Raw genomic sequence first — 16,364 nt, 5'->3', positions numbered from 1 at the left:
CAGCAGGATCACAACCCTGGACCTCAGGAAAGCAGTCTTTGGCCTTGTTTGGAGATCTGCTTGGAAGACTCCTGTGGCACATGGTCCTGAAGAGAGGTCCAGGCGAGCTTGTTGATTTTTCAAGTATCACCTCCTCCAAGATAAACAGGAAAACAAGCAGATGTTGACCAAAGAGCTCCTGACAAAACTCAGACATAAAGAGGAAACATACAGGAGGTAGCAGCAGGGACAAGTGATCTGGGACAAACACAGATGCTGTGTGAGTAGGCAGGTACGGGGTTAGGAAAGCCAAAGCCTACCCGAAGTAAATCAGGTGAAGCACACGAAGGGCAACAAGAAGGACTTCTGTGGGTGCATCTGAATGGGAATGGGGACCTGGTCATGAAGGACAAAGAGAAGGTCAAGGGACTGAATGCCTTCTTTGCCTCAATCTTTACTAGTGAGATCAGCCTTCCAAAATAAATTTCAAATTAAATTAGACATCAAACCCAGGTATTACTGTATCTACAGCATATATCTAAGAGAACATTTCTGCTAAAGCAGAATACAAGGTACTGATAAGGATATTCTTAGCTGGAGCAGAGACAGGGGTCAACAGGAACTTCTTCTGTATACCTGGTTTCTACAGTTTATTGAAAGAAGATGCACAAGCCAGAAATGCACAAGTAACAGTCAAATTCATAGTTTCTGCTACATGGAAGCAGTAACTGCTGCTTACTCTACATGAACATGCTTTATTTTTCAATATCAGTTATCTACTCTTTGAATAGAATGTAAAAGAGTATGTAATTACAGGTTAATATACTGATGTCAGACTAGATCAAAGTTGAAAACACAATGGACTGTGGTGACATGACCCTCAGACAACTGTTCTCCTAGCCAAAACCTTTATAGTAGAGAGTAGTAACGCCCAGTTCAACAATTCATGTACTATTCATATAACAAGAGCAAAAATACCTATTAACTTTCTAACGTGTATGGAAAACCAGGATGACTTTTACCCATTACTGTCATGGGACTGAGTAAGCTACACTAACAGGAGGACAGGAAGTCAGGTCTAATAGAATCTGTTAAATGTCTCCTTTACAAAAACAACTCTTTAGACAGTTCAGTTTGTATGGTACCTATACACCCATATGCAGAAAGTATTAAGATACTGTTACTTTTTACCATGTGAAAAGCACATGTTTAAAGCTACACCACTGAAGTTTAAAGCTACATCACTCAAGCTCTGCTCAAGAGCCATTCTGCCTTTACTTGGTTTCATTTCCCCTTGAGAATTTTGTCATGCAAGTGGGGAGGATTGTGTTCCAATTTTGACCCACAGTTTGTACCTTACCAGTACTATTCCTTGCGCACTTAAGAAGTGTGCTAAGGTTGTAAGTCACCACCTTTCCCTCATCTTTACTTTTCCATTAAAGGAGAGAAGCATTACTGTATTGTGCTTATTAAGCAGAATTTATTTTTCAAGAAATCAAATGGAGTTTCAAGTTGCAAAACAGTCAGGGAAGCAGAGCTCCAAAAATGAAAGAATTTTCTATCTTCCTCCAACAGCTGTTAGGGATCCCCCTTAATATATGAAGAATAATAGTATTAAATGGGCTGCATCAAGTTAGTATACTCATTCTCATTAGGTAGATATTACAATTTTCACTACAAAAAATGCCACAGGTTGTTATTACAGCAAGACAGATACTGCCCTAGTTAACAGCCCATTGCCTACAGCATATAACTAGGTCTTATACAGCTTATGTACCATTTTAAGTTACAGGTGGTAAGGTATAGTCATGCCATGGAACCCTAACTCTGTATTTTCTCCATTTCTGCTCAGATTATTTATCTCAGTCTTGAAGATGTATAATACCTTAAGCATAGTAACAAATGCTCTTTGGTTTGTGTACTTACACTGATACCAAATAAATATTTTAATAACAATGAATTCTCTTCTTCTTAAGCACTGAAACATGAAACTTTTATTGCAACACTGACCTCTGAAAATAATTCAAAGATTACAGTTCTGTATGTTTTGAAAGTCAGTGCAGCAATAGCTGTCAAATTACGAAACTTAAAACTTCAACAACTCTATTCCAATGCAGAGAAGCCTTTACCACTCCTAAACAGACACTCTTAGTCTGCTACAACATTCCCAGATGCTTCATTGATAAATCTCAGTCTTAGAGGTTTATTGTCCCTTATCTGGTGAAATTTAGCAGGTTGAACAACAGCATCAAAGGAAAGAAATACTGAATAATTCAAGAAAATTCAGTCATATAAGCAAACTGCTAGGTAAGAGGCATCAAAATGGTTCAGTGATCCTGCAATACTGGATGAAGGGCTTCAACTGGCCTTACAACAACTGTAATAGGCTTCCAACTAAACCAGTGACTGGCCTTTTTTGACATACTGATCAGCATGCTCAAGTTTATTCATAAATGTGTTGACCTCTTATTTTGGTTGGGTTTTGGGTTTTGTTTGGTTGGTTTGGGGTTTTGTTTCCTATTATCCAAAAGAATGAACGACCTAATTTTGAGCTTCAGTTCCTACAAGGAACAAAATAAATATCTTCTCACAGTTAGTTGCTATGGAAATAGTATTTCACAACTGGACCTCTGTTGGAACAAAATGTAGTAACAATTTAAAAAAATAAGCTCTTATTTCTGAGAATCAGTTGCTTAAAGACACATGGACTACTGACGAGGCTCAGACAACAGACAACTTTTTGGGACTAGTCCAAGACTTGTACCTCCATAAAACAGAACATCCAACTTCCTAGTGATACATCAGACAGTCTCCCAGTTTTTATGTGCCCTCAAATAACTATGACTGGTATCTACCCAGCCTGACTAAACTTGTGAAATTATATGTGAAGATTAAAGTACCAGTTTGAATTTGATATTCCTTCCAAAAAACCCCATAACACCGGAAGCTCCTCCTCCATCTCTAAGTTTGAGACACATCATTTTTTAAACAGAAAACTGATGCAAGGGAAAAAAAAATAAAAATCTATGTTGTATTTGTTCCTCGTGTATAGAACCTGTGCCTCTAAAAGAACATTAATAGATGGATAAATTTGCCACCACATTTCTTCCAAGACATTTCATAGAAAGTCTGCTTTTTTTGCCTTGAATGACCACTCAAATTCTTCATGGCTAGAACTGACAGATTATAGCAAACCTTCGAGACTGTTATACCTTTAATTCTCCCAGTGCAGCCCTTCATACCTTCAGTGCTCCCCCGCATCATTTTTTGGGAGAGACTTATACACTGAAATTCTATCTTCCACATGCAGAAGAGAGGAAGGAAGTTATTAAAGAAGAAATTAAGCACTTGTTTAAAGTCACACTGGTCACTAAATAATTATTCTAATCCAATGATATTGACTAATCACTCTTGAATTTGCACTCCATCCATTAAGAAATAGAACTAGTATGGCATGTGTTTTTAAAGAGAGGATGCAACTGTCAGGTCCCTTCAAAATAAGTCTTCCTGCAGAGAATAAGCAAGATTTTCGTCATCTTTAAATCCAGTCAACAGTTTTATCGTTCTAACAAGGACTTGAACTGTCAAGGGCTGCACGTAAGATGAAAAACTGCAGCCTGGAGAAACTGCTGGTTATCTTAGGGAAACAAGGAAAATTAGAATTTACAGCAGTCCTGCATGTAGAAAAGATTTTCAATTACTGGAAGACTTGGATAGATCAGATGCACTTTTCAGCAATCGAGTAATTCCTCTTCCTCGCATGGTACTTGTTCCATAAAGGGAAGTCTTCATGCCACATGGAGAATCACCTATTAAATTAAATACAGTTTGCAAATCAAAACAGCCTTTAAAGCTTGCATAAGTTAATGGAATTGTTCTTCATATGCTGTGGAGCTGAGCCTATTCCATAGCTCTAATATATAAAGTCAGAGACAGGGGTTGTGTCCTCTATAAACACCAAGACCGTAAGATCTCATGATTTACAACTGGAACAGTTTCAGAGTTTAATTCAGCATGTATTTTATATGCAAGAAAATAAGCTGCAAACTCAGAATTCTTAGTTATTTGTCTTGCAAACTTCATTCTGTTCCTCCAAAGATTAGCCATGAACTGCCCAGATGAACTGAGCTCACGTGCCTTCTATTAAAAAAATTTTGTCTCCAAAAAGATGACTTTAAATGAGCAGTCTTTATGAACTGAGTTGTAATAGAATACTTGCAACAAGTACCAGCTGAGTCTGCACATATAATGACTTAAGAGCAAGGAGAGTATTTTACAGATGGCCCTGCCTCAAAGCACCTAAGCATGAGAATGGACTTGAAGTAGCAGAAAAATAAGGGGATATAAATCAGAGAGCAACATTTATAAGAAAAACTAAATTTTGATAGACCTTTTTGACCATAAGATTATGTCCAGTAAGAAAAGGGCAGCTTTATGCTTAGGTCTTCAGAAATTGAGTGAAATTCACATGCAGGAATAAGCACAGCTCATGCAGAGCTGTTTAGTGGCTTTATGCCACTGACAGGCAACATCTAAGCCCAGAAATTTGAAGAAGCAGCAACTGGATTAAGTTTAAATACTTTTTTCCCCTTACAAATGTGAAAGTTTCAAACTCACAATTAGAAGGGACTAACTCTTGATCCTGACTTGGAGAAGCGAAATGTCTGTCACATCCAGAACCCTCAGGCTTCATCTTCTGTATGAAGAAATAAACATTCAAAATAACATATGTGTCTTCTAAAATGCAGTATACACAACTATCCATTAAACCTATGAATTATGGTCAAAAGCTCACAGGAAGTGACCCAGCTAGTGATTATTTCTCTTTCATCAGTCTGCCTAATATATGTCACAAAAGACATCATCCAAAGAAAAAACAGCTAACCTGAAATTGGCAAGTTTGAACACTGAAGTTAACTAGCAATAAAACAGGATACCAGTTTAAAGAATCCGACCTGAAAACGTCCAGCATCCAGTATCACCATCTTGGTACTTGTGCTTTCACCATAATTGGAGTCTTGAAGAGGTAGGTGAGCTGCTGTCAGTGAGACTCCATACACACTAGCTAAACATTTACTGATGCAATAACTTGACCGAGAAAAAAAGAAAACAAGAAAAGTTTGGCTAAAAGGGCTGTAATGCTTATATACGGAAGCACAGCATTTGTAGTTCTTCAGCTGGCAAACAAAAGCAACCACAGACCGAGATGCACAGAGCATATGTCAGAGGGCAGAAAGACATTATCGCAGCAGCTAAATAGTTACCCTGCATCCTGCCAAGACCACCAGCCTATTCTACAACTACACATGAAACCAAAACAACTATTTCCCCACACTATCAAATGCAACCACTTAGAAGTGTGAAAAGCAACATTTTTTTTGCAAGGCATAGCAGTACACAACAAGAGTTTTTTTGAATGAAAGACTATTCATTATCTCTCTAAGTGCTACTGACTGATATCTTAAATGGCATTTCCTTGTTTCCCAACTACTTACTTTCCCTTTCTCCACACCAAAAAGATTACAGAACCTTATGTATCTACGTTATATGTAAGGCAGTATAAAAGTTTCCAAAGTAGAGGTATACTAGAACGTGCCGAGAATTTCTCACCAAATACGGGTATACTAAACCTCTCAGGAAAAACAGTGAATTCTAATGTAATTAACACTTCTCTCAACTCTCCAAAAGTAAGCAGAGGTAGTGAAAGGATGACTATAGAGTGATGGACATCACTATCACAGAAATTATGTTACATCTAAGTGCTAAGACTTACAGCATACTGCTAAGCCATATGAACAACAATGGAAGTTACAAATAGAACAAAATCTTGGGGGTGGAGGGAATAAATAAAACTCAAGATCTGGAACTACAGCACTCCAGGCAGTCAAGAGAAGCCAGAGCCAAAAACATGCATCTATAACAAAATAAAGAGTCATCATACTGGAGATAACTCCTTAGCAATACTCACGCAATTTTCTTACAGGATGCCAAAGCACAGCAGAGTATATCATTCTCTTCATGCCACTTGCACCTACGCAAAATGAAGTTCAGGCTTATTTCAGAAGCATCTACGTTGTTAATCAACATGAATACTTGGTCTGGTCAGAAGGAACAGGAACAAATATTAAAGATATTATCTTTTGTCTCAGTGACCATACAGCACCTTTAACATTTCACAGAGTACCAGCGTTCAATAACTAAGCTCTAAGTGGTTTATGCAGAGTTAAAAGGCATGCTTAACAGGCAACCTGCTTCATGCTGAGGTCAGGGCAAGGAAGAAAAGAGAATCCTAAGAGACAAATGGAATTTAAAGGTAACAATTTGAAATTTCCCATTAATGTGAAACAGTTCCTCTTAGTATAAGCATCTCCACTTTCCTCTCCAATGTGTACTTTAAACTACATTTTTCCGTTCTTGTTAAGGTCTCCCTCTAGTGTGAAGATACTCATAAGTGAAAACTGCCTGACTATAAAAAGTGACATTGATTATCCCAATAGACCTTAAAATCCATACTATAAGTAAGCAGACTTCCCAGATTTTTTTTTTAAGATCTACTAAAATTTAAGATCAAATTATTGGTTCTTACTGAAAACAGTAGCAGAGGAAAAGTTAAAAGTATATTTCTAAGTTAACTGCATCATCACTAAATATTCCCCCGCCACACCACAAGCTACATACCACTTCTTTGTACAAACACAGAAGAATCTGAAAGCAGGAAAAGCTTTACCATTCAAGACACATTGGAAAAAAAAAAAAAAGGGGGGGGGGGAAAGTCCTACAAAGTAAATAGGATTCCAGATGTGTAATAAAGAACATTCATTCCGGAATAAAAAAAAAAGATAGGATCTAGCTTAACGCTTATGCTTGAGAACTTGATTTATACCACTGGCAAACATACCGTGTCCCCCATCACAGTAGCAGCGCGAGGCATTTGATGTATAACAACAGCCAGGTCCTCTCTTCTAAGAGAGGCTGAATCTTCTCACTTCTATGATTTCCAGTTAAATATCACAACATATTTTATTCCCAGTTTTTACCCCCACCTTTAAATTAGGCCTCAGACTCAGCATTAAAAAGCCATCTGTGTTTATACTTCTTTTGGGAAAGTATTTTTCATTTCCAGTTGTACTCACAATGTGACAGGAAGCATTTTTTATTAGAAGGCTTGCAGAACATTCTACGCTAGCAGCATACAAGCTGTATGCAGGGCACCAAGACACATCAGGCTAATATACGTTTCCGCAAAGAACTCAACATACCTGGTGTTACTGGAGAAATCCCACAGGAAGACATCCATTTCTCTACACACCCAAGTCTTGGATGGCTCCTTTTGGTATTTCTTCCTGTACAGTTCTATTACTAGGTCTTCTACATCAAGAAGCTCCAGATGGCTCTCAATGCCTGTAGCTCAGAGAAAATCCAGGTCAGGAGAACAAAAGAGTCAGTGAATATTCTGCGCAGCTCACTTCTCAGCCAGTCCCTGTTCATTGTCCAGCCTCTTACCAGAGCATCGAAGCTTTTGTAAACCTTAACGAGTTATTCCACCAGTGATTTTAATAAAACCTGGCTTCCTAGCAAAGTGTGTTGTTCTATATTCCCATGATTTTCTCCACCTCAGTAATCATGTATCCTACTTGCGGGCCATCTCTCCTCAGAAGCTATTAGTTTTCCCATGTGTTACCATACACCCACCTTCACAGTAACGTCACTGCCTCCAGTGCTCCTTCAACTGGCTGAGCAAGAAACAGTGTATGTTATTGTACAGATGCGCTCATTAGCCAGTTAGCTGATAATGCTGCTGGTTTACTGTCACTAATGGGGAGGAAAAGAAGAGGGAGAAGCACGCAAAGTAGTTCTAGCTGTCAGTACCAAGTTTTATGAAACCTTTGAGACCCGAAGATTTTCGGACAAATACAGCTGTCCATGATTACATAACCCCTCTTTCATGGGGGGAGGGGAGGCAGCGGTGCGGGGGAAGGCCACAAATTATCCATTTCCTACCTGTTATGCTAGCCATTCGATCGAGACACCATTTAATTCGGAATCTGTCATTAGACTAGAGGAATGAAAATTTCAGTCAGATTGAAGTAGTACAATATGTAATTCTGACATCTGCAAGACTACTAACTGGGTCTGAAAAAGCCACAGCCAATGAATTTTGTTTTGGAGGTGAGACTGAATGTACACTTCCTGAAAATTATACTGAAGAGGAACAAAATGCCACAGAGGCTTTCCAACCGAACCCCAGGAGAAATTCTAGACTAATGTTTGGGGACAGGTTAAAGGTTAATCCATACTACAGGTATCTCCATTAAGTGGTCAAAGATTTTTTTTTCATGCATATTTCTTCAAAGCCCTATATTCATAGATGGAGCCCAAGATCTTGACTCTCCCCATCTTTTTAAGGATTAACATTAGGCTCAAAGGGAATTGAAATGTAGTATAGCTGTCATGAAGCTTAAACGCCTCTGAATCCTATTATTTTGTTTTGCTCATTGGCAAATGAAACTTGAGCAAAAATTAAGATTTACAGTATTCTCATGGGGCAAGAGTCATAAAAATGTAAAAACATCCCTTAGAAAAGCAGAATTGTGTGACTATTATTCAGCACAATCAATTTAAGTCAATCTTAAAAGCCCTCAACCTAAGTCAAAACACTGTCAGAGACCAAGCGAAATGTTCGTCAGTAGACTAGAGCCAGAAGTGCAGGCTGAAAATAAGAAGGCAGAAAATTAGGTCTCTGCTTTATAAAAAGGTTAGCTTCTAGGGGCCATTTCTTCCTGCACAGAACTGGAAAACTTTGGTGTCTTTTCCCACTCATTTGCACACTGATCAGGTTTTAGAGTGTAGTATCTCCTTAGTCACCTAACAGAAGTTAAATTAGAGGTTTTGATTTAGAGCATCTTACTTCGACCTTGGCCATACCCTGCAGTAAAAGTGAGGCCAAACACCTCTGGCTGGCTGGACAAACTCAAGAAGTTCCTTTAAGACAACTGCGTAACAAGTACGTGAAAGATGAAATCCAGATATAGGGATTTTATGAGTGGCATCACCTAAGGGGGGGGGGGGGGGGGAGGGGGGCAGAAAAAAAAGAAAAAACACCAAGTTATGGTTAAGTCCCCTTTCATTTCCCCCTCCCTTGTATCTTTTTATATACATATATGTATACACACAATCACATACAACTCTTCTCTATAGGCAGTGTCTGGTGATTAAGCTATCAAAACCTTGCTTCTGTCAGCAGAAGACTGGCAGGTATGGGCTGCGTGCAAACACACACACACTTACCCCTTTTAACAGGCCATTATCTAAGTATTTGGCATAGGAAAACATGGGTCAAGTTTGTTCCCTCTGTACACAAGGGGAGGAAGTGTCCTAATAGAAACAAACTGGAATCTATAAACACTACTTAAGAGTCACAAGGGAAACAAGGCAGGCCAAGCCAGACACAACAATGGTATAAATGCTTTAACTTTATTGATGCCTGTAAAGCTGCAAAACACTTACGACTTTTAAATACAAACTAGGGTCTCTGAGTTACCCTGTTATGAATTAGCACTTCATGCTGAAGATATACGCAAGGACTATCAAGGGAAGGATACTCTGCTCAGGTGGGCTTGAAAGCATTTAAAGCCATACAAAGTTGTCCCATTTCAGAAGAACATACTGCAGTTATTATTGAATTAAAATAGAAAGACAGAATACAGATAACTGCCATTGACAAAACCATTTTGGGTGAAGTGCTCTGCCATTTGTGGGTACAAGAAACATAAAAGGTGACTGAGACAAGCTGCTGTCACTCCTTTCTCTTCAAAACTTGACAAGTTCCCAGATGGAGAACCTGTAGACTTACAAAACATTTGGATACAGATCAGATAAGCTGAGTCTAAAACTGTACACCTTTGCATATCCTTCTTTTCCTCCGTTGATACTCACTAGCAGCCTGGCAGTGGTACCGAAAACCACGTGGTGGTACTTCTGTAGAAGAGCAGGGTAGGTGGGAGAAAAAGAACAATCATCATCCAACATCCACAATGACAAATCCTTAACTCTCAACTATACACTATAGTTTCATGTACAAAAAGGAACAGCTTCATATTCCCTTATGGCCTTGTACAACTGCCACAACTATTTTTGAAAAAGTTATTTTCAATTATATGCATTTTTAAAAACAAAGTATATTGTATACTGTGTGTGATTAGGTCCAATCAAGAAAACATTCATTAGCATGAAATGTAAAGCACAAACATCTGAAGGTTCTCCTGGATTTATTCTACCCTCTTTGAAGCTTCATGCAGTTCTGACACTTAAGTCCATCTCTTCAGAAACAATCAGCACTTCTCCAATATTTTAAGAAGTCCAACCACTTATAGTCAAAGAAATAAACTTGACTTAATACCAGAAATGTAATCGGGACAGCGCAGTAGCAAGTGACACTAGAAAGCCTCCCTCTCACCCCAAAGCAAGATTAACTACTTCCTGTCTCCCTTCCTTGGAACTCACCTGGATCTATGAAGTGATGGAAATCAGCCATTATGCCATCCTGTAGGGAGTACTTGACACACCCAATCTCACAAGGAAGGAAGCGCTGTTCACAGTGGGATGGCAGCTTGCCATGACTGTAAATGTTCAGGAAGTAGAAGATGTCTGCAACCACAGCTGAAAGGAAAAGAAAAACCCAACACTTTCAGAAGAGCCACCAGAGGTTACAGCAAGGCATCCTGGCCTCATCTCATCCAGTGAAAGCTTCGGTGCACTTTATCACAAGTGAGTAAAGTAGAGTAATGACCAAGTAAAACACACAGATCCTTCTCTGTATCTGAGGTGACAAGGTAACTAATACTGAGGCAAGAGTCAGCTGTACTGGTAGTCCTGGTACACCTTCCATAGATGCTACTGTGTGTAGAGATAAGGGCGAAAAAAATCCAAAATAAAAGCAATTTAAAAAAAAAAATCAAACCCCAATGTTAAGAGGCCTGGAATCCAACAGGAACTACTACTCTTTTTTAAAATGAGTCTCTCTACCCTTTGGGAAAATAAGGTTAGAAAAAAAAATAATCAGTAATTGCAAAGCAGCCTCACAAGCTCAATTCAGTAACTTACACAAGTTAAATGAGCTGGTAATAATCTTCTGGGGTAAGAGGACCTGAGAAGTCCACTAATTAAAAGGATTGCTTTTCCTCCACTAAATGAGCTCCCAAAGAAGGTGGCAAGAATACACAAGGCAAACATCAAGAAATAAATTTATTGTTTACTAATTTAAAGAACATCCAACTATGAAAAATATTTCACAATACACCTTAATCCTTGTCTTCATGAATGTCATATAATGTTCTCGTTGAAGTTTAAGGTAGCTGTTTAATCCTTACCCTTAAGTTCTGCCCCTCATCAAAAAGTCCTACTTGTTCTACTAAATAATACAGATGTATAACTGTTTTTACACAGAAACAATGCTGTATGCCAGACTTTATGGCATTAAACACCAGTTGTCCCAATCTTGAATGCTGGTGCTCTCTTACATGGGTCTTAAACTCTACAAGCTGCGGGGTCATAGGAAAGATACCTCTCCTACCTGAGTTTGAACTGCTTTCCTTATGAAAAAATTTATACAGGACTTTTACTGAGAAATATTAAGCAGCAGCATCATAAAATGCACCTATTATCCTTTATCCTTACCCCTCTCATTCAGTTTAAAGATCAACCATGTCAGCTCAAGCCACCATGATCAATCTGATCAAATTTGCATCGTGATGACAGGGGAGCATGACCTCTGGCATGGAGGACGCTAACAAGTATTACACTTTTTACGGAGCTACTCTTTCCTGCCCCTCCATAACCATGACAACATGAAAATAGTTCAAGAGGCTTGTTAGGTAAAGGGTTGAGCTGAGACTTAACCACACAGCAGATACAGCTTATATTAACTGGCTGCTTGACTTAGCTTGTAAGCACTACTATTTACCATTTTTCAGAATAATGTAATGTTCATTGGGGAAAAGATTACAGATGTGTTCATTACTCAGTTCTAATTAAAACATCCATTTGAAGAGAGGGTACAGATAAGAAAGGTTTAGTTTTCAAGACTTCCTTCAGTGAGGAAGCAAGCTAGGATGTTATAAAAGCACTGACAAAGTACATATCCCCTCTTTTATTCTCCGAAAGAGGCCAGGTCATAATTTTATTTAATGCCTCTACCGTACAAGTTTTGAACTTTGATATCCAACAACTCTTTACTCTTTAAAATTGGTACAAGTATTCTTTCATACTAAACTTGGATTAGGCCTTGGAAATCATAAAGGTAGGAGTTGAAGAGTTACCTTTTTCTTAAAAACCTCTACATAATTGTAAAGAAACTATTAGTGGCTATACTCTCATCAAGCTAAAAAACAGAGGACAGAATTATTGGGGGGGGGGGTAGGGACATTTGTACAGACTTCCTTCTGTACTACAAAAGACCTTTTTACAGCAGTAGACCATTAGTTTAAAACAAACAAACAGTTGACACAGATGGCTATTAGGAAAATGTAAACAGTCTTTGTATAGGTAGCATTGAGAATATCTATAAAGGGCAAGCTTTTATCTACCAGGATCAACTGCTTTAAGATTACTATACCCTGATCATTCTTCCAAGACATAGCAGGGGCATCTGGAAGAGAAGTAACACTGGGCATCTTTGTGGTCAGACAAGCAGGAACCGGATGAGCCAGATTACATGTCTGGAAAAGATGAGAAAGTTAAAAAAAAAAAAAAAAAAAATCAAAAGAGTCTACTAACCTCCAATAAAGTCCTTCACCTCCTTATATAGCATCCACTAACAGTTATGGTTAGGTGGAACAAGTCTGCAGTTTATATACAAGTGCCTGTGTACCTGCAGACCAGGAAGGCAAGAGTTCTCTTCTAACAAAAAGAGAGAGAAGTATCTTTATACCTCGGTCAGCTCGCTACAACTAGAGAGAACTACAGCTAAATTTACAAAACACAATTACAAAAAAATTAAAAATAATTTTGTTAGGTTCAACCACTTGTCACAGGCGAGGAACTTTTCAAATTGCAATTTCAAAATTTTTTCCATAAACCTTATGAGAGTTTGGCACTCCTATTAGTTGCCTTTGACTAGGAATCAAATTCTTGAAAAGCTGATAAAGCCTTAAGGAACTCACGAGATTGCTCCAGCATAGAGCAAGTAAGAGGGGAGCGTATGCCCATTAAGCATTGCAAATCCATGCATGAACAATAAGCTTTTAAGAAGACAGGAAGAAAAACCTGGCAGGCTTACAGAATTCAATCATTCAAGACCCAAACTGGGAATAACATTCACATCTAGGTACACTAATTCCAGATTACCATTTTAGCCAAAGCTTGTTATCAATTTAAACTATTTAAAATAAAATGAGGAATTAGTCCCATCCAAGTAAGCTTAGGTCATTTCCAAAACATTACCACGACCTTTCACTACACAAAATAACTGTGGTTGTCTGTGTACAGGGGTGCGATTAATAAATTGAGATCACAATCAATCTCATACACACTTCTCTATTTCCACTGACAGGCAACAAGGATGATGTTCTTTCTTTTGGTAAAGCAATTATTCCTTTCCCTGATTACAGCTTTCTAAAATGCTACACCTTGTGGAAGGAAATACAGAAGCCTCCATTTATGACTGTAGTTGTCATTTCATGTAGCTCTCCTTTACATATGAAAATGGAGTTTCATTAATTACATACCCCTAGCCTGCTAAATAACAAGATTATCACGTTTTAAACAGTTCTTCCCCATACAGGCAGGCCCCCCAAAATCAGAAAACATTGCCTAACATCTCCCTACTAGTCTATATGGACTAATTTAACTAATCCAGCTTTGCTAGTTAAAAGTCCTAAAATTTATCCTCACCAGTAAATCATAGTTCATAGTCAGTATCTAGTAATACGAGATGAAGAAGTAAATGCAGTGTTATCCATTTACTCAATCAGGCTCTTTGCTTTGACACACAAGTTTTTACACTGTCAACCAAGACTGGAATAAAATAAGCTTTCTGACACCTCACATAATTCAAACTCCAAAGCAAACCATGCTTCAAGGAACTGCTGGGAGAGAGAGACAGACAGAAGAGGGGAAAAAAAACCCCACAACAAAGGACACACACACACCCCCTTTCAAGACAGTAAATAGTAGAAGGGATCTGTTTAGCACTATTTCTGACCACAACCTCATTCAGCTTAACCTGCTTATTGCTACATTGTGGGATTCTGTCCTCTACCATAGCATTACTATTCTCTCCACAATCTCCACAACAAAATAATGTGTAATTATTCTTTTTGTGCATAGGTTGCCACATTTCATTGACCTGGTCCACCACACAGCCACCTGAGAATGCCAAATCAGCTGTGCGTAAGATGTGGTTTCAGGCTGTCAGACAAGAGCCACCTAAATTAAGGACACCCACGAAGCAAAAGCAACATGACCCTATGACCAGAAAGCATACCCATTTACAGTATTATAAATAAAAACATTGTAAGTCAGTCATTATAAAATATTGTTAAACATAAAACTAAGTTGTTAGAGAACTATATTTTACTGGGTAAAAGAGCCCAAAGGAACAAGCTGTGCTGGTTTAAAATGGTATAGAGTATTCTCACCTTCAATTCAAGCTAGAACAATTTTCTGCATAACCTTCATAACGGTATGGACTACCACAGCAGTCATAACCTCGAGGTTGGAGGCTATGGAAAGCAGGTGACCTTCCACAGCGTCACAGCTGACCAAACCCCAACACCACTTACTTCACTTCTTATTTAGCTACATTGAAGGGTGTTCCTTTCTCAGCATTTACCTCTTTTACTGTCTTCTGAGAGCATTTATTTTCATTCCACTTACGAGCCTTCTCTGTATATGCCATCTTTTCTTCCTTAGTCAGCAACTTGAAGGAAAGCGAATTGTTAAAAAAAGGCTTTTACTGCTTCATTCTAGTAGTCCCACAAACCAACAAACTCCACGTAAGAAATTAATTGTGCATTTCCAAAGGACATTATCAACGCTTGGCAAGAACTACCAACTGCTAACATTGACTCTAACAGTAGCTTTCTCCCTATCGAAGCCATAAGCCTTGATTCAAAACACATAGCGAGCACATGCTTTTGAAGCATCTTCAGACAAGGGCAAACTAGCACTGCCCCACCACAGACAAAAGGTCTTCTGAAACTACTCTTGCCAGCCAAGGATGCCACTACCCATCACACACAAGCCAGAGCTACCACTCCACAGCTGAAGGGAGGACGGCGTAGCTTGTGCTTCTTAGCTAGAGCCAGCTGAGGTCACTCAAGATGCCCATTTGAACCCTAAACATACGGCAACTGAGCTGCCAGCTACTTTACCCTCCAAGAAAGGCCACGCTGACATTCTGTCCCACACACAGCCCGCACAGGGGCACCACACGGATCCACCTGATGAGTGCTGGTTCCCCATCAGCAAAAGGCAGGTGAGCTGCTGTGTAACCCACCGCCCCGGCACGCTGCGGCTGGAGCAGGGCCGCGCCGCAAGCCTCCCCCCTGCCCTCCCCACCTTTAAGCTGCCGTAACCCGAAGCCGTTCCCCCACCGCAGGAGGCCGGAGAGGCGAGGGGCGGGCGAGGCCTTTCCCCTTACCGCCCACGCCTGGGAGCAGTAGGGGACGGCGTCGACCACGCGGGTCACGGGTAGCCCGCGCCCCTGCAGCTCGGGCAGCTGGTCGCGCACGAAGAAGTAGTAGGGGCGGAGGGAGCCCCTGCGGTGCGCCATGGCGACCGCCGACCTCGCCTGGCCTCCGGCTCACCGCGCCACGCCGCCGCGTCCCGCTGACGGGCAGCCCCGGGCAGCCCGGCTCTCCGGGGCGGGGCTCCCTGAGGAGCTGCCGGCGGGGCGGGGCGGGGCACGCGCCCGCCCTCGCCTTTTGGCGGCAAGGGGAGGATAACCGTTACAGGTAACGGTCGCCCGTCCTCCTGGGCGCCGGTGTCAGCCGCGGGCTGGGCGGCCCTCGTCAAGGGCGCCGGGCACGTCGCGGGTTTAGCCGTCGCCTCAAGACTGGCCTTGAGGAGAGTGTGGCAGGGTTGTTTGCTGTCTGGGTTTTTTTTTATTTTCTTTGGGTGCTGAAAGTTAAGAAATACCCAGTGGGAGCAATGGTTTGCACCAAGTTCTCGTAGACATTCAAAATGCAGGCTCCCCACCCTCACAAAATGGCAAGATACTGATTTTTCAAAATAAAAGCGTCATACTCCTCTATATCGTCTCACTCTGAATAACATTATACACTAAATTTAGTAAAATCCTTACAAAGAGTCACTACATTCATTTACGCAAATAGATATGTTCATACGTATGAACAAAGGAACGGAGGAAGAAGAGACCAACTGGA

The 16,364-nt window shown here is 40.1% G+C and overlaps 1 protein-coding gene across 1 annotated transcript; it reads right to left on the bottom strand.

Annotated features, from left to right (window-relative positions):
- Window positions 1-620: 620 nt before the first annotated feature.
- MAEL (maelstrom spermatogenic transposon silencer) lies at window positions 621-15,865 on the bottom strand. The gene is made up of 12 exons (XM_069785451.1): window positions 15,620-15,865; window positions 14,810-14,896; window positions 12,593-12,695; window positions 10,483-10,638; window positions 9,916-9,957; window positions 8,905-9,032; window positions 7,981-8,035; window positions 7,239-7,380; window positions 5,948-6,010; window positions 4,935-5,067; window positions 4,597-4,675; window positions 621-3,788 (listed from the first exon to the last, which is right to left on the bottom strand). Exons 1-12 carry the CDS (start codon window positions 15,749-15,751, stop codon window positions 3,673-3,675), a joined length of 1,236 nt encoding a protein of 411 aa, XP_069641552.1. The 5' UTR covers window positions 15,752-15,865; the 3' UTR covers window positions 621-3,672.
- Window positions 15,866-16,364: the final 499 nt, after the last annotated feature.

This window comes from Haliaeetus albicilla, chromosome 6 (genome assembly GCF_947461875.1).
Source record: "Haliaeetus albicilla chromosome 6, bHalAlb1.1, whole genome shotgun sequence".
In the NCBI taxonomy this organism is placed as follows: Eukaryota; Metazoa; Chordata; class Aves; order Accipitriformes; family Accipitridae; genus Haliaeetus; species Haliaeetus albicilla.
Note: the sequence above shows the minus strand (reverse complement) of the source record. Positions and strands in the feature narration are given on the sequence as shown.

Coding starts and splice junctions, on each gene's coding strand:
- MAEL (XM_069785451.1), bottom strand. CDS start 15,751: ATGGCGCACCGCAGGGGCTCCCTCCGCCCCTACTACTTCTTCGTGCGC. Junction 8,036..8,904: donor GGCCTCACTTTTACTGCAGG/GTATGGCCAAGG, acceptor TCATTCCTCTAG/TCTAATGACAGATTCCGAAT. Junction 7,381..7,980: donor TCGAATGGCTAGCATAACAG/GTAGGAAATGGA, acceptor TCTGAGCTACAG/GCATTGAGAGCCATCTGGAG.